We start from the raw sequence: 21,750 nt of genomic DNA on the forward strand, positions 1-21,750 counted from the left end.
AAAAAAGTTTGACTGTGATCGACAATAAAAAACATTTTACAAACATATATGACTGAAATAACTTTCTACATTCAGTACTCTCTGATTTTTTTTCTTTTCTTTTAAAAAAATTGCTGACTGACCTGTTAGTGGGTGCAGTTTGAAAAACATGGGGTAAAATGATGGGTTAGGTTTCTTTTCCCTCCGCTCCCCTCCCCTCCGCTCCCCTCCCCTCCGCTCCCCTCCCCTCTTTCTTTCTTTCCTCTTTCTTTCATTATACTTTAAGTTCTAGGGTATATGTGCACAACGTGCAGGTTTGTTACATAGGTATACATGTGCCATGTTGGTGTGCTGCACCCATTAACTTGTCATTTACATTGGGTATTTCTCTTAATGCTATCTCTCCCCCTACCCTACGACAGGCCCCAGGGTGTGATGTTCCCCATCTTGTGTCCAAGTGATCTCATTATTCAGTTCCCACCTATGAGTGAGAACATGTGGTATTTGGTTTTTTGTCCTTGTGAGTTTGCTCAGAATGATGGTTTCCAGCTGCATCTATGTCCCTGCAAAGGACACAAACTCATCCTTTTTTATGGCTGCCTAGTATTCTATGGTGTATATGTGCTACATTTTCTTAATCCAGTCTATCATTGATGGACATTTGGGTTGGTTCCAGGTCTTTGCTACTGTGAATAGTGCCACAATAAACATACGTGTGCATGTGTCTTTATAGTAGCATGATTTATAATCCTTTGGGTATATACACAGTAATGGGATGGCTGGGTTCAAATGGTATTTCTAGTTCTAGATCCTTGAGGAATCACCACACTGTCTTCCACAATGGTTGAACTAGTTTACAGTCCCACCAACAGTGTAAAAGTGTTCCTGTTTCTCCACATCCTCTCTATCTTGTCATTTTGTGTTTATAAAATTATTACCAGTATTCATAAGCCTTTATCTCCACTAATTAATGAGTTACTGGGGTACTGGGGTTACTGGGGTACGCTGAGTGCACACGGAAACCCTTGTTCAGTTTTAAAACTAAATATGTTTTGAAAACTGTGTAATACATAATCTTATTATTATATAAAGTTGTTTTTTTTTTGGGGAAGAAAGTTGCAGAGAGTCGAGTTATTCATATACCTCAGTTTTATGGTACATTGTTACCATTGGTTTCTAAAAGAGCCTTCTCTTTTCCTCTCCTCCCCTCCTCTCACTCTATTTTCATTTTTATTATGGAATTAAACATACACAAAAGTAGAGAAAATAGTATAATGAATCTCTGTGTGTTCGTCTTCTGCAGTTAATCACATATGGCCAATCTTGTTTTGTCTCTGACACTGCAGTCCAATACGGCCTGAATTTGAAAGAATATTGCCAGACCCCTCTCTGGTTTCCTTTATTTATTCTGTTCTCTCTCTCTTTGCTACTCCCGTTCTCCTCTCTACCTTTTCAGGCAACCAACTAATACGTTTAATGTGTCTCTTCTGGCAAAATCTATACTGTTTTATATACATTTCCTTTTAATTTATAGAAATCACATGTTATATCTGATTCTGTTTCTTATGAGTTTTCTGAATTAACACTGCTTTTTTTTTTCCTTATTCACAAAATATATCACAAGGATCTTAAAAAAATTTTTATTTCAGTAGCTTTGGGGAAACAGGTAGTGTTTGGTTGCTTGGAAAAGTTCTTTAGTGGTGATTTCTGAGATTTTGATGCACCCATCACCTGAGCAATGTACATTGTACCCAGTGTCTAGTCTTTTATCCCCCAATCCCCTCTCATCCTTCCTGCTGAGTCTCCAAAGTCCATTGTATCATTCTTTTTTTTTTTTTTTTGAGATGGAGTCTCACTGTGTTGCGCGAGCTGGAGTGCAGTGGCGTGATCTCGGCTCACTGCAGCCTCTGCCTCCCGGGTTCAAGTGATTCTCCTGCTTCAGCCTCCCAGGTAGCTGGTACTACAGGCATGCACCAACACTGCTGGCTAATTTTTGTAATTTTAGTAGAGATGGGGTTTCACCATGTTAGCCAGGATTGTCTCGATCTCCTGATCTGGTGATCCGCCCGCCTCAGCCTCCCAAAGTGCTGGGATTACAGCTGTGAGCCACCACACCTGGCCCATTATATCATTCTTATGCCTTTGTGTCCTCATAGCTTAGCTCCCACTTATAAATAATAACATGGGATGTTTGGTTTTCCATTCCTGAGTTACTTCATTTAGAATAATGGTCTTCAGCTCCATCCAGGTTGCTGCAAATGTGATTATTTCATTCCTTTTTATGCCTGAGTAGTATTCCATGGTATATATACACCACATTCACTCCTTAGTTGATGAGCATTTGGGCTGGTTTCATATTTTTGCAATTGGGAATTGTACTGCTATAAATGTGTGCAAGTTTCATATAATGACTTCTTTTCCTTTGGGTAGATACCTAGTAGTGGGATTACTGGATCAGATCTAATTTTAGTTCTTTAACGAATCTCCATACTGTTTTTCCATAGAGGTTGTACTAGTTTACATTCCCACCAGCAGTGTAAAAGTGTTCGTTTTTACCACATCCACACCTACATCATTACTTTTTAATTTTTAAATTAACAGCCATTCTTGCAGAGTAAGGTGGTATCTCATTGCAGTTTTGATTTGCATTTCCCTGACAATTAGTGATGTTGAGCATTTTTTCATTGTTTGTTGGCCATTTGTATATCTTCTTTGGACAATTGTCCATTCTTGTCCTTTCCCAACTTTTTGATGGAATTATTTTTTTTCTTGCTGATTTGTTTGAGTTCTTTGTAGATTCTGAATATTAGTTCTTTGTTGGATGCATAGTTTGCAGATATTTTCTCCCACTCTGTGGGTTGTCTCTACCCTGCTGATTATTTCTTTTGCTGTGCAGAATCTTTTTAGTTTAATTAGGTCCCATCGATTTATCTTTGTTGCATTTGCGTTTGGGTTCTTGGTCATGAGCTCTTTGCCTGAGCCAGTGTCTGGAAGAGTTTTTCCGATGTTATGTTCTAGAATTTTTATGGTTTCAGGTCAGTTGGTTTTTGTATAAGTTGAAAGCTGAGGATCCAGCTTCATTCTTCTACATGTAACAGTGCTTCTAAGCTGCATCACATTTTATATGCATCTGGACTGTTGATACCAACTGTTTTGTAATATTCATGGTGAGCATCTACCACATTTTACTTCCCTACTCTCCCACTCATAGATACCCACATTGCCCCAGATTTTCCTCCACAGTAGGTATCATTTCAGTGAATATACCTGGTTACATACCTGTGTGAGGTTTTCTTGGGGTTACATATTTCAAGACAGGAGTTGCAGGTTCATAGATTATGCAGATTCAGTTTGAGTAATTAATCACGTTGCTCTCTGGAGTGGTAGAAAGTCTGTGCTTCCATAGTCATGCATGCAGGAATTTGTATCCTCATATCCTTGCCAACACTTGGCCTTATTTTAGTTTTTTATTTTTGCCAGCTTAATCAGTATAAATCATTGCATAAAAGTTTTTAAACTTGTGTTTTTCTGATTATTAATGAATTTGCACATCTCTTTACATACTTGTTAGCCTTTTGGGTTTTCTCTTCTGTAAATTGCCTATATGTATCTTTTACCCATTCTGTTAGGGTTACTTTTCCTGTTAATTTGCAGGAGTTTCTTATATGTTCTAGATAGTAATCATTTATAGATTTCAGACATTTAAAATAACATACCATTTTGTCATAAATTTATTAACTTTGTCCGTGGTGTCCTTTATTGAACAAAATTTTTAATTTTAATGTAATAGATTTCTTTCTTTTTTTTTTTTTTTTTTGCTTTATTGTTCGTACTTCTGAAGAAGTTCTCTGCTCTTATAGCAGAAAGATATTTCTCTTTGTTTTCTTCTGTCTATGGTTTTACTTAACATGTTTAGATATATACAGATATTGTAGGTTTGGTTCCAGGCCACCACAATAAAGCAAGTGTCACAACAAAGCCAGTTACATGAATATTTTGGTTTCACAGTGCATATAAAAGTTACGCTTATACTATACTGTGGTGTATTTACGTATGCACTAGCACTGTCTAAAATATATACATTCCTTAATTTTAAAATGCCTCATTGCTAAAAAATGCTTGCTAACAGTCATCTGAGCTTTCAGTTATTCGCAATCTTTTTACTGTTGGAGGGTCTTGCCTTGATGTTAATGGCTAGACTGATCAGGGTAATGTTTGCTAAAGGTTAGGTGGCTGTGGAAGTTTCTTATAGTAAGACAATAGTGAAGTTTGCTTCATCAGTTGACTCTTTCATGAAAGAATTTATTGTAGCATGTGATGCTGTTTGATAACATTTTACCCACAGTGGAACTTTTTTCAAAATTGCATTCTCAAACCCTGCTGCTGCTTATCAACTTTGCATAATGTTCGAATCCTTTGTTGTCAGTTCAGCAATGTTCACAGCATCTTCACCTGCAGTAAATTCCATCTCAGGAAACCACTTATTTGCTCATCAATAAGAAACAACTCTTCATCTGTTCAAGTTTTATGAATTTGCTACAATTCAGTCACGTATTCTAAGCAGGCTCCACTTCTAATTCTAGTTTTCTTGCCATTTCCACTACATCTTCAGTTACTTCCTTTACTGAAGTCTTGAACTCCTCAAAGTCATCCATGAGGATTAGAATTCCCTCCTTTCAAACTCCTATTAATGTGGGCATTTTGACCTCTTTCTATGAATCATGAATGTTCTTAATGACATCTAGAATAGTGAATCCTTTTCAGAAGGTTTTCAGTTTACTTTGCTCAGATCCATCAGAGGAATCACTATCTATGGCAGCTATTGCCTTACAAAATGTATTCTTAAATAAAAACTTGGAAGTCAAAATTACTTTTTATCCATGGACTGCAGAATGAATGTTGTCTTAGCAGGCATGAAAATAGCATTAATCTCCTTGTTCATCGCCATCAGACTTCTTGAGTGACCGTATACATTGTTGAGTAGTTGTATTTTTAAAAATATATGTATTTTTTTTTACCCGAGCTACTGCTATGGCAGCTACTGCTCGGGGGAAAAAATAACTTAAATATTCTAAGTTAGCTTAGAATATTTAGTAATTAAGTAATAAAATAACTTAAATAATCTAAGTTAGCTTAGAATATTTAGTAAACCTGTAGAGCACAGGCAGAGTAGATTTACCATATTCATGAGGGCCTTAGGATTTTTGGAATGGTAAGTGAGCATTGGCTGCAATTAACATCGTCAGCTGATTAGCCCCTAACAAGAGTCAGTCTGTTCTTTGAAGCTTTGAACAGGCATTGACTTTTTCTCTCTAGCTATAAAAGTCCTGGATGGCAGCTTCTTCCAGTAGAAAGCTGTTTCACCTACATTGAAAATCTATTGTTCATTGCAGCCACCTTCATCACTGATCATGACTAGATCTTCTGGATCACTTGCTGATGCTTCTCCATCAGCACTTGCTGTCTCACCTTGCGCTTTTATGTTATGGAGATGGATTTTTGCCTTCAATCTCATGAGCCAGTCTCTACCATCTTCTAACTTTTTTCGTGTAGCTTTTTCACCTCTTAGCCTTCATAGAATTGAAGAGAGTTAGTGCCTTGCCCTGGATTAGGCTTTGGCTTATGGGAATGTTGTGGCTGGTTTGATTTTCTATCCAGACCACTGAAACTTTCTCTGCCTCAGCAATAAGGCTGTTTCGCTTCATTATTATTTGTGTGTTCACTAGAGTGGCACTTAGTGAGCTTAAAAAGGAGTAGAAAATGTGGCTTTATAATATTTTGTGATTTCTAGTAGGCAGCTCTCTGTTCTCATGCTACATTTTCTGCTTCTTTTTAAGTTTACTTAGTTATTCCTAGACTTCTGTTCCTTAGCTAAATTTCACAACATTTTTCTTAAATATGCTTGTGCTTTCTTGATTTAACTTAGTCTGACAAAATGCCAAAGAGATACTGACTGTGATGTAGTATAGATGATTATTTGGGGAAAAGCAGGTATGACTTGATTGGATCTGACAAAACTTGATGCTTCTTGTAGGAGTCCCAGTAGCTGCCCTGGCTTACCGTTCACTTGTCTGTGGCATAGAAACTTGTTGGCCCACTTCCTCATATCGTATTTCTTTTCTTTCCCATTTATTTTTATATCTCTGTCTCTCTGCTTTCTTTAACAGTAATTACTGGCAGAAGATCATGAAATTAATGTAATTCTTTTCTCATTATTTGATATCTATCCCCCTCTATCATCTTACCTTCCTTTTAAAGTACTGGTTATAATCAAACTAATCTGTGTATTTTGCATAGAATGGACCTTCAGTTTAATTTTATTTATGTCTTACTGAATGAAACTTTTCTTTTTGGATCACTGCACTAATTCCTTTTGTATAATAATATTTCACATACCCTAAAGGCTTGAATGAAATTAAGAACTTCTAATTTCTTGGACTTTATAGAACTTCCAAAAAAATGGTGTAATATCTTAGGATTAAGAATTTGGCTTTGCATATATATGTATATCCTGGATTGTATTTCTGTTTTGTTACTTAGAGCTGTTTGACCTTCAGCAACTTGTGAAATATCCTTATGCCTCAGTTTCTTTAGGTGTATTTTGCATAGCCTGACATGTAGTAGGAATCCAGTAAAGATTTCATTTATTCATTCAGTTAATGTATATTAAGCAGCTTCTATATTTTGGCCATTGTACTAGGCATTAGGGATAAGAAATTAACAAAGCAAGCAAAAATCATTGTCTTCTTGGAACTTACTTTATGCTAGGGGGAGATGGGCAGTAAACAAATGAGATCTTTACTCTGTTAGACGTTGCATAGTGGTATGGAGGAAAGTAAAACAGGAAAGGTATGGAGGAAAGTAAAACAGGGAAGGAGTGCTAGAGGAGGAGTACTCTTTTAGATTTAAAAAAAAAAGTCACGGAAGGCCTCTCTGCTGAGATAAGACTGGAAGCAATTTTGAAAGCAGACCATTTGGATATATAGAAACAGCAACATCAGTGTGGCTAGAATTAAAGATTGTAGAGGAGAGAGGTCAGAAATGAGATAAGAGAGATACAGAGTCTCATAGGTCATTGAGTGAATTTTTTTTTTTTTTTTTTGAGACGGAGTCTCGCTCAGTTACCCATACTGGAGTCCAGTGGCGCGATCTCGGCTCTCTGCAAGTTCCGCCTTCTGGATTCACGCCGTTCTCCTGCCTCAGCCTCCCGAGTAGCTGGGACTACAGGTGCCCACCACCACACCCAGCTAATTTTTTTGTATTTTTACTAGAGGCGAGGTGTCACCGTGTTAGCCGGGATGATCTCAATCTACTGACCTCGTGATCCACCTGTCTTGGCCTCCCAAAGTGCTGGGATTACAGGCGTGAGCCACCGCGCCCAGCCGTTGAGTGATTTTTAACCTTTACTCTGAATAGGATGGAGATCAGAAATCCTTTATGGGGTGGGTGACATGACACGATTTACCTTCCAAAAGGTAAAACTGCTTTATTGGGAATGGGCCACTGTGGGGCAAGGGAGGAAGGAGGGAAAATTCGATTTAGGAGGCTATTTCAGTAAGTTGCAGAAGTAATGAAGTGATTAGAAACTGGATATATGTTATAGGAACTGTTCATTTAACCTTTATTTAAAAATATTTTCTGCCCTGGTAGTAATAAAATTTGTTGAACGTAATTTTATCTTTCTTTGAATTATTCAGAATTTTGCACTGTTAAAGTTTGAAGTACACAAATGCAGAAGATACTTAAAATCTGTGATATAAATTTATTTCCTGTAACTTGGAATTTTTCTTTCATCTGCTAGTGGTGACAACCACCTCAATTAATTTAGCAAACATTAATTTTTTGTAATTGAAATTTTATATTCTAGTTTCTGAATGTATATTTAATTTTTTTAAAAAAATTCTACTTACGAAAATTGTAATAATCTGAGGTGTTATCAGTATGAGCCACAAGTATTAAGAGAGAATTATGGCAATGTATGTATAGGTCTTTGGCAAAGGAACTATTTATAATTGATTCTTAAAGCACTTTGTGATTATTAAACAAAGTAACTTTTATATAAAATTATGCATTGATTAGTATTACCAAAACAACTTATGTTGCCTACTTTACATTTTCCAGGAACATCATTTACAGCGAGCGATTTCAGCACAGCAAGTGTTTAGAGAAAAAAAAGAGAGTATGGTCATTCCTGTTCCTGAGGCAGAGAGCAACGTCAACTATTACAATCGCTTGTACAAAGGAGAGTTTAAACAGCCAAAACAGTTCATTCATATTCAGCGTAAGTTTGTTAATTCGTTGTTTTCTGTTTGTACTTTAAATTTATCAACCAGTGGAAATCTTTTCTTTTGCCTAAAGAAATTCTGATTTTTAAATTCATACACACTGATTAATAGAAGTGTTAAACATTAAAGAATAAAATCCCTCTGTGCTTACATCTGAATTTGGAAATCATTTTGAGTTTTAAGTAACATTTGGAACATTTGATATTTATGTAGTATAGGGTTTTGTATAGCACTTACACTTTATTACACAGCTAAAAGGTGGTGGATTACTATACCTAGATGAGATTTTCCTTTTGTTTTTTTTTTTTTTTTTTTTTTTTTTTTTGAGACAGAGTCTCTCTGTCACCCAGGCTGGAGTGCAGTGGCCTGATCTTGGCTCACTGCAGTATCTGCCTTCCGGGTTTAAGCAATTCTCCTGCTTCAGCATCCTGAGTAGTTGGGATTACAGGCACGTGCCACCACACCCAGCTAATTTTTGTATTTTTAGTAGAGATGGGGTTTTGCCGTGTTGGCCAGGCTGGTCTCAAACTCCTGACCTCAGTTGATCTGCCTACCTCGGCCTCCCAAAGTGCTGGGATTACAGGTGTGAGCCACCGCGCCCGCCCAAGATTTACTTTTAAAGGCCCAGTGGCTCTAATGCCCAGGAGTAGGGTTAGTCTTCTGGAATTTTTCAGAATTAGATCTAATGCCTTTACTTTCATATAGTTTTTATTAAAGAATTCTGTGTAGTTTTGCCTCCTTAATACTCTTACTTTTCTCCCACTGTTAGTATTTAAATGATCACCACCTCTAGCGTGAAGACTTTTAACAGTCTCCTGTTACATTTACTGTCCTGTATCTCCTGTCCCTGTACTCTTCTAATCTAGCTTCTCTCCACAAAGAACTTCTAGAGTAGGATTTTTCAGCTGATTCCGCAGACATTTGCTAGTGTCTTGTTATCTTGTCAGGTGTGTAAAAAAGAAATGTTGAATAGCTTATTAAAATAGAGATTCCAAGGCTCAACATCCCGCCTACCTGAAGTACCCACCTGTCTGACAACCTACCTGTATGAGAATCTCTGGGTGTGAAGTCTGGTGATTTGTATTTTTAAAGAGTTCCCCATGTAATTCTGAAACATGACCAGCTTTAAGACTGACTATAAGATAGAGTGTTTTTCATTGATTCTAAGATGCACTGTTTTCATCTTTGCAGTGAAATTGCATCTTAAATTGCTGTTGTTCAGGATTGAAGTCTTGTTCTTATAAAGAGAATTTTCATTTGTTTCTGCCAGGCATTTGGGGATACTACCAACCGGAGACCACGTTAAAGTTTTTGCTCGTTTGTTTTGTTTGTTTTTGGACCACAGTGTTAGCTTTAATTTAGGCCGCAGATCTGCTCAAGGTTCAGTTCTCGGGGAAGAATTTTTGCTTCCCCTTTCTACCTAAGGGCAAGTTGAGAAATACAAAATTCCTTGCTTTCCCTTTCTGCATGGCTAATTTATTTCTTTAATCTTACACTGAGGGCATAGCCCTTTGGTAATGTAGCTTTATTCTGTAGTATTCTATTCTAATATTAAGACTCAAACATAAAGTTTTTTTCTTTCTTATGGTGCATATAGTAATGTTGTGTCTTGGCAGTTTAGATTTGATAGAATTCAATAATAGTCATATTCTCTAGTATGAATATTAGGTCCCTTGTAATTTGTTCCCTGCTTTCTCCTTTAATCTCATTTATTTTTGCTTTTCCCTTCACTCTGTGTACCATAGGGACTACAAAAATTACCCACATTGACCTTCTTTCATATTTAACATTTTCTTGCATATGCTATTAAAGTCTTCTTTTCCTTCTTATAGCTCATTAAAGACTTAACTCCCTTATGAAAGCCACCTTGACTTTTCTCACTCTACCTGTCTTCTTTGCTTATCATAGTATCCTTTACATACTTCTGGTAGAGGACTCACCATACTTTATTGCAATTATTTGTAACCATTCTTTCTCTCCCTTCAGACTGTGAGCTCCTTGAGAGCAGGAACTACATATTTTATTTTCTCTTGTGTCTTCAGAGTAAAGTGCTTGGCTTATAGATGATCAATAAATGATGTGTTTGTTGACTGAATTGTTTTAAAATGGCTTTAAAAAGTCTTTTGGTGGTACAGCTGTTTTCCACAGATTTCTTTTCTCTGAAATAGTCTAGAGAAACACACATGCAAAAATTATTTATTTTTTTTCTCCTGTGTAATCTTTGACTTTGAGTCCCGTTAGCTTTTTGAATTTGCCTTTACCTCTATCAGTCAGGAAGGAGATAACTATTCATAGTAGGAATTTTAAGGATCTCTCTTAAGCCAAAGTATCAATTATTTTGTATTTTGATAATATTGAAGTATAAGAACTAAAAATCTAGTGTAACTCATGTGGGTCAGGCCCACTGACTACAATAAACATTATTCTTGTGTTGGTTTTTTTCATTTCATTTTATTCTATTATTGTAAAAAACAGAATAAAAATAATAGAAAGTTACCTTTCATTTTTTCTTTTAGCTTGTCAGTATATACTGCATACTATACAGTATCTTACTGCACACACAATATTCTGCGTTTCTAGTCATATTTTAAGTTTCTCAGATTTTTATATATGGTATTTCATTAAAAATGCATGTACAATTTTCCATCAATTTGATATTTCACAATTTGCTTATTGGACCTAAGATTATCTGTACTAAATTTTAAACTCATAGTGTTACTGATTTTTTTCAAGGAAAGTTAAAAAAAATTTTTTAATGTAACTTTTTGCTATGCCTTTAAGGAGTTTCAGAAAATTTCACTCTGAATTTTTACTTTTCTTCTTTTAATGATAGATTAGAGAGAATCCCCATTCACTTGGCTAGAAAAAAACATTGTAAAATTGCCACAGTAAGGTAGCCTTGTTCAGGTTCATCACATACTTGCCTGGGCTTTGGCAGAAGCCTCCTTATTGCCCTAGTCTTTATACCTTGCAAACCATCATCCACTGCCACTATCGTAGTTACTATCCATTTCAAAATTTTCATTGACTGTTGACTGTAGGATAAAATTTAACTTCTTTGTGTGATGTGTAAGGCACTCCTTTGTGCCTGTCCAGCCATGTTTCCCTATGTGTTCTTCCATTGTGACACCAACCTTATTGAAATGAACTGTTTGAGGGTCTTTTTCCTCCTCCACACTGTAAGCTCCTCGGGAGCAGGGGCTCCATCTCATGGTACTTTAGTATTTTTATTATCTAGTACAGTCCCAGAGTGTAGTCTCAATACACTTTTCCTTCCTAATTTCTCTAACCCATCATGCTTTAAGCTACATTAGTAATGAGGTGTCTGTAGCTCTTTGAGTTATGCCTTATTTTGTTATGTCTTCACGTAGCCTTTTACTTCTTCACTTATTAAAATACAGCTTGCCTCCAGGATTACCTTTAGGAGCCTTTTCCTGACTTCTCTCAGCATTGTTCTTGGCATTGTTTGCCCCATCTCTCCTGTGTCTAGTGCGTACTTTCATTGTGGCACTGACTCACCTTCAGTTGTGATTGTTTGCCCTCTGTTGGGCAAAGTTTACTGAGAGAAGGGACTTTTTTTTTCTCTGAATTTCACTGCCTAGTACAGTACTTACAGCATGTGGTTAGATGTGCAGTTAAATATTTGCTGAATAAATTAATGAGTGAAAGAATTAATGAAATTAGAAGCATATAGTCGATGGCATTTTCGAGCCATCAGTATTTGTTGAACTAAAAATTGTACACAGAATCACATATAAGGCTAAAATTATTAGTGCGTACAGTGAAATTGAGCAACCTGCTGTGTTAGAAATTAAAAGGTGAGTTCTGTTATTCACCGACTGTTAATTTAGGCCAAAAAGTGCCAAGAAGGAATTGGGAGTGGACTCCAATCTGTTATGAAAGTGAGATAAACATTCTTGTTCCTTCCAATCCCTTTCAGTAGCAGTTCTTCATAGTCACCCTTACCAGCTTTATGCAGAACTTACTGAATCATAACACATCGAGCTGTCCTTACCAGGTGGGAAGCATCTTGAAGGCGCATAGTCTTTGATGACCTAAGATGGTAAAACTCTTCAATTGTGTACCACATGCAGAAAAAAATGCTACCTCCGTTTTACTTTTATTAAATCACATTTACTTTGAGTACTTCAACCCAAATGTTATAATTTTCATTCCTCTTGGAGTTCAATAATTTTATTAAATTCAGTACCCAAACTTTTTAAGGAAACAACTTTGTTTACATTTCAATAGTATCTTTATTTGATCTATTACCGGTTTTATTTAATATGTTAACATTTTACAGTTGATACTAAATATCTCAGAATTGTAGAACATGAAGGAACTCAACATTCTTCCCACCCCCAAAACCGCCCCCCTCCGTGAGGGCATCTTCCTCTGTTGCCCAGGCTGGAGTGCAGTGGCACCATCTCTGCTCACCACAACCTCCACCATTCCCCGCCCCCCACCCTGGGTTTAAGCAGTTCCCCTGCCTCAGCCTCCGGAGTAGCTGGGATCACAGGTGCGTGCCACCACGCCCGGGGCTCGTCTTGGACTCCTGACCTCATGATTCACCCACCTTGGCCTCCCAAAGTGTTGCGATTACAGGCGTGAGCCACCACACAGGCCTGACATTGTTTCTTAAATATTCTGAAGTTAATTTGTATCCAGTTTTGAACTCAGTTAAATAGTTCTTGGTAGCAGGACTCTCATTTTTATTTTGAAATGAAAGTTTACTTCCCTCATCTCATTCCCTTAGTTTTACAAACACAAAACAGTAGACTGTCTTGACTGAAAGAAGAGTTCAGGAGAAAGGATAGGTGGAGTAATAACTTCTTATCATCTGTCATGCAGGGAGAGGAATGCACTCAAAGGAAATTGAAATGTACTATTTATGTCTGCTTCCAAGATTTTAAGCCCTGGCAAATGCCTGTTTGTGGACACTGCTGTACACTTCTGTACACTTGAAGCTGACTCCTTCTTAGACTGATAAAGCTGACTGTTGTCAAGTCTACATTGGAAAAGAGAAAAATTACACTTACCAACATAAAGTGGACCTGTGTATACCACTAGGTTTTTCAGCATGGTTAAAATAGATGCTGGCCTAACATCCAACTTCAGTCTCATTATCCTTGGCAATGTAATGTCTTTTGATATTCTCTGCATTATGCAAAAAATGGTAATTGGCCTGTTCTTTCAGGGCAAACATACTTTGATTGGAAAGAGTTGGGAAAGATTCAGAACAAATGAAGAGCATTGTTTTGTTTATACAGTAAGACTTCTTGGTAAAAAGGATGTATTCCAGGAACATCATTTTCTTGGAAAAAGAAAAAAATACTATTGGATGTGTATTAAGAAATTAGGCATAAATTCCGTGAGATGACATCACACATTCAACTAAATAAGGACTGGTAAAACAATGCCATGGGTACAGAAGCAGATTGTGTCAGATTTGTGGAGAACACATTACAGGTGAAGCTGGATCCAAATTTCAGGTGATTAGACAGGGACAGGGAGCAAGGCCAGCCCCTGAGTGCAATCCACATTCAGGTCAGCTAGCTCTAAGGATATTCCTTTCTCCTCAGATTGTGCACTAGCTGCAACCATGTCCTATTCTTGGGCAAAGCTGTGAGTGTGGACACTGAGGCTGAAATGGTAGGGTTGTGTCTGGGTAGGTACTAATCCAGGAAGGAGGAGAAGCCTCCAAACCCAGAAGATGATAGATATGAAAGGAGGCCAGGCACAGTGGCTCACACCTGTAATCCCAGCACTTTGGGAGGCCAGCGTGGGAGAATCACTTGAGCCCAGAAGTTGGAGACTGGCTTGGACAACATAGTGAGACCTTGTCTCTACAGGGGAAGAAAGAAGGTAATGCCAGACATTGTGTGAAAAGCAAACTAATAACTGGATAGTCTGAGGTAAATGAAAGAGAAGCCTGAGTTTAAAGGAGAACGCCCCTTCAGGCTATGTGCATTTATTTATGTCCACTTTTCAAAAAAAAAAGAAAAGAAAAGAAAACGGGATTTGCAGTGACTTAGAGTAAAATACAATGCAATACATTAAAGACCACGGTTAAAGAAATCAGGGAGAGAATAAAGGCACTATAATAAGGTAAATTTGATGTACAGTGGTACATATTTTAGGCATGGTGTAATTACAAAATATAAAAGCAGGATTGGTCATAAAGGGTGCATGGTCCTTGGCCTTCAAGCATTTTGAACCCTCCTATGGGGCTTCCCAAAGAAGATACTCTGAGGTAACTCAGCAGGACTGATTGTGTTAGGAGGAGTTACCAAAGATAGGCCTTCAGCATATTCACCTAGCAACTAACATCTCCGTAAATGATTCTCCAAGGATGCCACACTCCCCTGAGAGTACCTTACAGCATCTTGTTTCCCCTACCTTAAAGGACTAAAGGAAATTTGCCTTCCCGTCTTACCCAGTAACATAATTCCATGGACTGTCTACCTATAAAAATATTTTCTCGTATGTTTATTTCTTGAACATTTTAAAGAAGTCTAAACCTTTCCTTCCACAGTTATGGGTAAAAGATAGTAAAATAACATTTACTGACTTCTGTATTTACATCCTGTTACGGTTTGCATACATTTTTTGTATACTAAGCCAATTATTGCTCAAAGGAGCCTTCTTAGACAGCTAATATATTTCTCCCGTTTTAAACCTAACATTAAAGAGCCCAGGGTGATGCAGCTAGCAAGTAGAAGAGTCAGAATTCCAATCCACGCCATCTGGCTCCGGAGTGTGCCTGTTTAACTATTTTATACTGCTTCTCGGTCATGGTTCATCATTACAAGTTGCAAATATTTCTACACTTTAGACATAGAAATTAATTACCATTCAGAGGGGGTTGGTAATAGAATCAATAATGGATTCTTTTCTTTTTTTTAATGGATAAATTGCAGAGTAGAGGCAGGTTGCCTGCTGATAGAAAAGGTAGATGTATATAACTGTGATGATGTGCTCTTCTCATTTGGCCTGGCAGAGGATTAATGAATGGAAGAGCACTATGAATGGGTCGGAGAAGAGGTGCTAGACAAAGGGAGAAACTTGAAGAAAAGGGACCCATGAGAGTAATACAAGCATGCACTTCATATTTTACTGTATTGCCTAGAGTAGTGAAAAGCTCTATTGAAAGGGAGTGAATTTTAGCTTTTGGGAAAGCCTAAGATTCAACTTTGAAAAGAGCCTTTTGAGTTTTATAAATCAAAGACATTGGAGGGAGAACCACTAAGGCAACAATACAAGCTGTTCGTTAAGTGCTTCCCTTCAAACACATGCATGCATGTGTGCACACATACACTAGAAGAACATAGAATAGGAGGATCAGCCAAGACCTTTGGGTTTTAGGGATTAACTGAGTAGAGCTAGAGAACCCATTGTAGTGCCTGTGGGTATACTGGTTTGCTGCGAGTCCAACCTATCTTTGAAAATAATTCCACAGTTTGAATAAAGAGAGGCCCAAATTGGGAAAGGGTGTGTGGCAGTTACTGATTTCTAAGCTTCCAACTAAGCACTGTGCCTGACAAAAAATAAGATTTGCTTTCAATGAAATTGGACTACGTAGGACCTCAGTCAAGTGGGCTTTATTTTCTCTATATGTTAAAAAAAAAAAAAGGTTACTGTACCTTTCACGGTTTTAGAGGAGGCTAAATTAGGTAATAAGAAATGTAAAGGATGAGAGAATGAAAAGGCAGCCTGTATGATGATGATGTTGCTTTATAAATAAGATCATTTAGTATTAAAAGAATTGTTTTCTCACTAACATTGTTCTTATTAAGAAAATAAAGTTGTAGTGAATACACAATCCTCCCTCCATGGAGTTGAGTAAAGCCACCTCCCTGCCCCTCCACCACCCACAAAATTGGACTTTGTTTGAAAAAGTTTTCTCATTACTGGCTTAAGAATCTCCTGTTTCGGCCGGGCGCGGTGGCTCACGCCTGTAATCCCAGCACTTTGGGAGGCCGAGGCAGGTGGATCACGAAGTCAGGAGATCGAGACCATCCTGGCTAACATGGTGAAACCCTGTCTCTACTAAAAATACAAAAAATTAGCCGGGTGTGGTTGTGGGCGCCTGTAGTCCCAGCTACCCGGGAGGCTGAGGCAGGAGAATGGCGTGAACCGGGGAGGCGGAGCTTGCAGTGAGCCGAGATTGCACCACTGCTCTCCAGTCTGGGAGACACAGCGAGACGCCGTCTCAAAAAAAAAAAAAAAATCTCCTGTTTCAGCTGGGCACGGTGGCTCACGCCTGAAATCCCAGCACTTTGGGAGGCCGAGGTGGGTGGGTCACGAGGTCAGGGGTTCAAGACCAGCCTGGCCAAGATGGTGAAACCCTGTCTCTACTAAAAATACAAAAATTAGCCGACTGTGGTGGTGCACGCCTGTAATCCCAGCTACTCGGGAGGCTGAGGCAGAAGCATTGCTTGAAGCTGGGAGGTGGAGGTTTCAGTGAGCTGAAATCGTGCCATTGTACTCCAGCCTGGGTGACAGCGAGACTCATCTCAAAAACAGAGTCTCCTGTTTCTCTGATAGAAACTAAGAAAATAAGCTTTCTTTTTTTTTTTTTTTTTTTTTTTTTTTTTTTGAGAAGCTGATTTTCATGCTCTGATTATAATGAAAAGTAAAATGTTAATTGCAGAAAAAAATTAATAATTTTGTCTCCCAAAGATAATTAACCCAGATAAATGTTGTATTTTCTTCCCTTTTTTTAAAAAAAGCATTATACTCTGTGTATGCATGTATGTGTTTGTGGCTTTCGCTTTTTTCACTGACTGTCATAGAGTAAGCGTTTTTCCGTTGTAATCAAATAATTTTAATAGTCTTTGGAAGCTGTAAATTATTACAAGGAATTAGTTTTATATCCTTCCATAGTTAATAGGGATCTGTAAGAGGGCCAGTACTGAAGGTTTTTATTTGTTTCTACCTTAATTATTGAGAAGTTTTAGACCCAGATAATTAGTAAACTAGTAATTTGAGTTGGTGAAATATGAATTTGCATCTCAAGGAAAAATAAGATTTTAGGCTTTTTAAAAAACAAACCATATTTTAAGGAACGATTTTAGATTTACAAAAAAGCCAATAACAAAATTTTCATATGCTATCCCTACACACTTTCTGCTACTATTAATATCTTGTATTAGTACATTTGTTACAGCTAATGATGATGTTATTAATTAAAGTTCATAGTTACAGTTTGCTCTTTGTATTGCACAGTTTTACGGATTTTGAAAAATGCATAACATTATGGATCCATTATTACAGTCAGTCAGCCCGTACTGCGAGGTGTCTCCAAGTTAGGCTACACGGGGGTCAGGGATCCACTTGAGGAGGTGGTCTGTCCGTTCTCAGAGTTCAAACACAGTGCTGGGAGAACCACTGCTCTCTTCAGAGCTCAGTTGGAGATGCAGAAATCACCCATCTTCTGCATTGATCATGCTGGGAGCTGTAGACCAGAGCTGTTCCTATTTGGCCATCTTGGAACCGTGAATCTGATATTCTAAAACTTATCATCACTCAATTACTGTTAGTAGGGAAAGTACTTTTAGGAGGGTTTCTTTTTTTTTGTTTTGTTTTGTTTTTTAAATAACTGTGCAGTAGTAAATATATAAAACATAACATCTTACTTAAGGGTTAGAACCTATAGACAGCCCTAAGGTCAGATGTACTATTTGGCCAGTTCACATAAATTAGGTGCTATCAAGGAATTATTATTAATTTTGTTACAATGGTACTGTGGTTATGCTGGGAAAAAGACACAAGTCCTTTTCTTTGAAAGATAAACAATGAAATATTTATGGGTGAAATAGTGTCTGGGATTTGTTTTACAATATATCACCAAAAAAAGTGTGAGGAATAAATAAAATATGAAGCTGATGGTTTGCTGATGGATACACGGGGTTCCCTGTACTATTCATACCTTTACCTTAAAAATAAAAACACTCAAGCGAAATTAGGAAAAAAAAAAAAGAAAAAGAAAAAAGATAATACACATTAAAAATCCTTAATGTCACCAGGACATAGCTGGGAGCCTATGGCCCAGGTTAGAAGCATAAGGCTTTCCGTGGCCACAATATGCAAAGCTAATTTGCCTCCAACTCTAGGCTAAGTTATATCCCTGTTGTTGTTCCAGTTCCTGAAAGGGACAAAAGAACACAACTTACAAATAAAGTTGGGAATATGGGGGAAGGATTCAGAGGCTAAATAAGTAAAAAGTGTTGAGATATTTATCAATTAGTTTGGGGACATGCCACTTGATACTCACTGTGACTCATCAAGAACAGGGATTCTCAAATTTCAGTATATACCTACAATGCATGTTTTTCCTTTTTCATTTTTTATTGTGTTGAAATACATATAACATAAAAGTACCCACAACTGTTTATAAGTGTGCAGTTCAGTGGTATTAAATATATTCATAATGTTGCATAATCACCACTATCTGTCTCCATAACGCTTTTCATCTTGTAAAACTGAAACTCTGTACCTATTAAACAATAACTCGCCATTTCTCCCTCCCCAGTCCCTAGCAACCACCTTTCTACTGTCTGTCTCTATGATTCTGACTATTCTAAGTACCTCAGATAATGACTTATTTCACTTGGCAAATGTCTCAAGGTTCATCCATATTGTAACCATGTGTCACTGCCTTCCTTTTTAAGGCTCAATAATATTCATTCTAAGTATGTGCCACATTTTGCTTAACCATTCATCCAGTAATGAATAACTGTGTTACTTACATGTTTTAGCTTTTGTGAGCAATGCTGCTATGAACATGGGTACACAAATATCTCTTTGAGACCTTCTTTTCATTTGTCTGGGTATATACACAGAAATGGAATTGCTGGACCACATGGTAAGTCTATCTTCAATTTTTTGAGGGATCATCAAACTGTTTTCCATAGTGGCTATACCATTTTACATTCCCAACAGTCCAAAAGAGTTCCAATTTCACCACATCCTTGCCAACACTTGTTATTTTCTGTTTTTGATAGTAGCCATTCTGAAGGGTATGAGGTGGTATGTTAACTGATTTTTGAATGGATTCAGTGGCTCATACCTGTAATCCTAACACTTTGGGGGTCCAAGGCAGGAGGACTGCTTGAACCAAGGTGTTTGAGACCAGCATGGGCAACAAAGTGAGATCCTATGTCTAAAAACATTAAAATAAAATTAGCCAGGCATGGTGGTACACAGCTGAAGTCCCAGCTACTCAGGAGGTTGAGGTGGGAGAAGTGCTAGAGCCTGGGAGGTCAAAGCTGCAGTGAACCATGATCACACCACTGTACTCCAGCCTGAGCAACAAAGTGAGACCCTGTCTCAAATACTACTACTACTACTACTACTAACAAAAGAACAAAAACCCTGATTTTTCAGGCCCCACTCCCAAAGCAAAGGATCCTGAAACATTTTTTGTTTCCTTTCTTTAAAACAAAAAACCCAAACAGGTGATTCGGATACAATATAACTAAAAACAGGCTTTAAAAACTGACGTCACCATCCCAAGGAGTATCAAGGTGACTAAAGCTCCCCAGAACATACTTTTCTAAAAAACACTGCACTATAATCTAAACTGACAGAAATGGAAGAAAACATACAGTTGGGGAAAACATAGGACAGAAGATTTCCTCTAAATAAGGATTAATGACTAATAATTAAAACTTAAGGATGCATTGAAGGTTCACAATTAACAGACTACCAAAAATACTCTAAATGGACAAGGAAAAAAAAATACCAAACACATTTTATTCATTTTGAGATAATGCATGACTGCCTTAAGATAAACAAATAAAATCCTGTATTTTAAGTTCCTTAAAAACAGACTGTGTTTTAACACATGTATCACCCATAGTGCTCTGCACCATTAAATGCTTAATATCAGAAAGTATGATACAGTGGGAAGACTTCAAGCTATCAAAGGACTTAGGGCAGAGGTGTCCAATCTTTTGGCTTCCCTGGGCCACACTGGAAGAAGAATTATTATCTTGGGCCACCCATAAAATACACTAATGATAGCCTGATGAGCTTAAAGAAAAAACTGCAAAAAAAAAAAAAAAATCTCATCATGTTTTAAGAAAGTTTCTGAATTTGTGTTGGACCGCATTCAAAGCTGTCCTGGGCCGCAAGTTAGACCAGCTTAACTTAGGGCTTCATCTAGCTGCTTTCATTCAACAGGTGTGGTCCCTTATACAAGTCATTTAATGTCCTTACCTCTTGTTACTGATGTGTGAAATCATAGTATTGAGTCATCTTCTGTGTAACAGTTCTCACTGCAGGAGACTAGGCTGGTTAAAACTTCACTTGTGTGTATATGCCCAAAATAAGGAAAATTGAATAATTTGTTAGAAGTTCAGATTCCTGGGGCCCAATTCCAGAGATGCTCTTTCATTAGCCCTCAGAGCTGGGGAAGGCCTGCAGGACCTCTTAATTCTGGGTTTGAGAATCACAGCAGGGGTTACACTGAACAATTTCTAAGGTTTATACTGGCTTTGAAATTCCTCTAATCTATGAATATTTGTGAGGGAAAATGAAAGAGAGAGAGAAAAAGGCAAATTTTCATCATCTCCTAATCCCCAGAAAAAGCTATTTTTACATTAGGTAAATTTAACAACACAAGATTTTTATTTTCTACTTTGTTGCTGAAATGACAAATAAAGCTTACCACAACATAAAATCCTTCTACAGCTTTCAAGTTTCTAAAATGAGAAGAAAACAGTTGACAAAAACAAGCCACCTGACTTCTGAAAAGATCAGTAACACTGAATAATCTCTAAGGAAAAAAAAGAAGACAAATGACTAATATCAAAAATGAAATAGGGGTCATCACTACTCATCCAACAGACATTAAAGTGATAATAAAAGTATATTATGATAAGCACAGAATAACTATATGGCCATAAATTGACAACTTACATAAAATGGGCAAAAACACAAACTACCAAAACTGACTAAAGAAGAAACTGAAAATCTATATAGATCTATAATAAGTAAAAAGTCAAATTAAAAAACCTCCCCCAAAAACACCAGGTCCAGATGAGTTCACTGATAAATTCTACCGAACATTTAGGAAAGAAATTATATCAATTTCTCTCATCACTCCCAGAAAACAGAAGCAGAGATAACACTTCCTAACGCATTCTATGAGGTCAGCATCACCCTAATCCTAAAGCAGAAAAAGATATTACAAGAAAGGAAAATGACAGACGAATAGCTCTCATGAACATACATGTAAAAATTCTCAACAAAATATTATTATAGCAAACTGAATCCAACATATAAAAATTATACACCAAGACCAAGTGGGATTTGTTCAGCATTTTTAATTAATTTAATCCACTGCATCAGCTAAAGAAGAAAAATCACATGAGCATATCAATAGATGTAGAAAAAGCATTTGACAAAATCTAACCCTCTTTCATGATAAAACTCTCAGCAAACTAAGAATAGAAAATTTCTTCAACTTGATAAAGAACTT

At 37.2% G+C, this 21,750-nt stretch overlaps 1 protein-coding gene across 3 annotated transcripts in view; it reads left to right on the forward strand.

Annotated features, from left to right (window-relative positions):
• Positions 1–21,750, forward strand: part of EPC2 (enhancer of polycomb homolog 2) — a 149,652-nt gene that overhangs the window by 34,640 nt on the left and 93,262 nt on the right. For all 3 annotated transcript variants that reach the window (XM_007964942.3, XM_073019675.1, XM_007964943.3), the window contains exon 2: positions 8,101–8,260. In XM_007964942.3, the coding sequence (XP_007963133.1) occupies positions 8,101–8,260 (160 nt within the window). The remainder of the gene's footprint in view (positions 1–8,100; positions 8,261–21,750) is intronic.

Source organism: Chlorocebus sabaeus, chromosome 10, assembly GCF_047675955.1.
Source record: "Chlorocebus sabaeus isolate Y175 chromosome 10, mChlSab1.0.hap1, whole genome shotgun sequence".
Taxonomy (NCBI): Eukaryota; Metazoa; Chordata; class Mammalia; order Primates; family Cercopithecidae; genus Chlorocebus; species Chlorocebus sabaeus.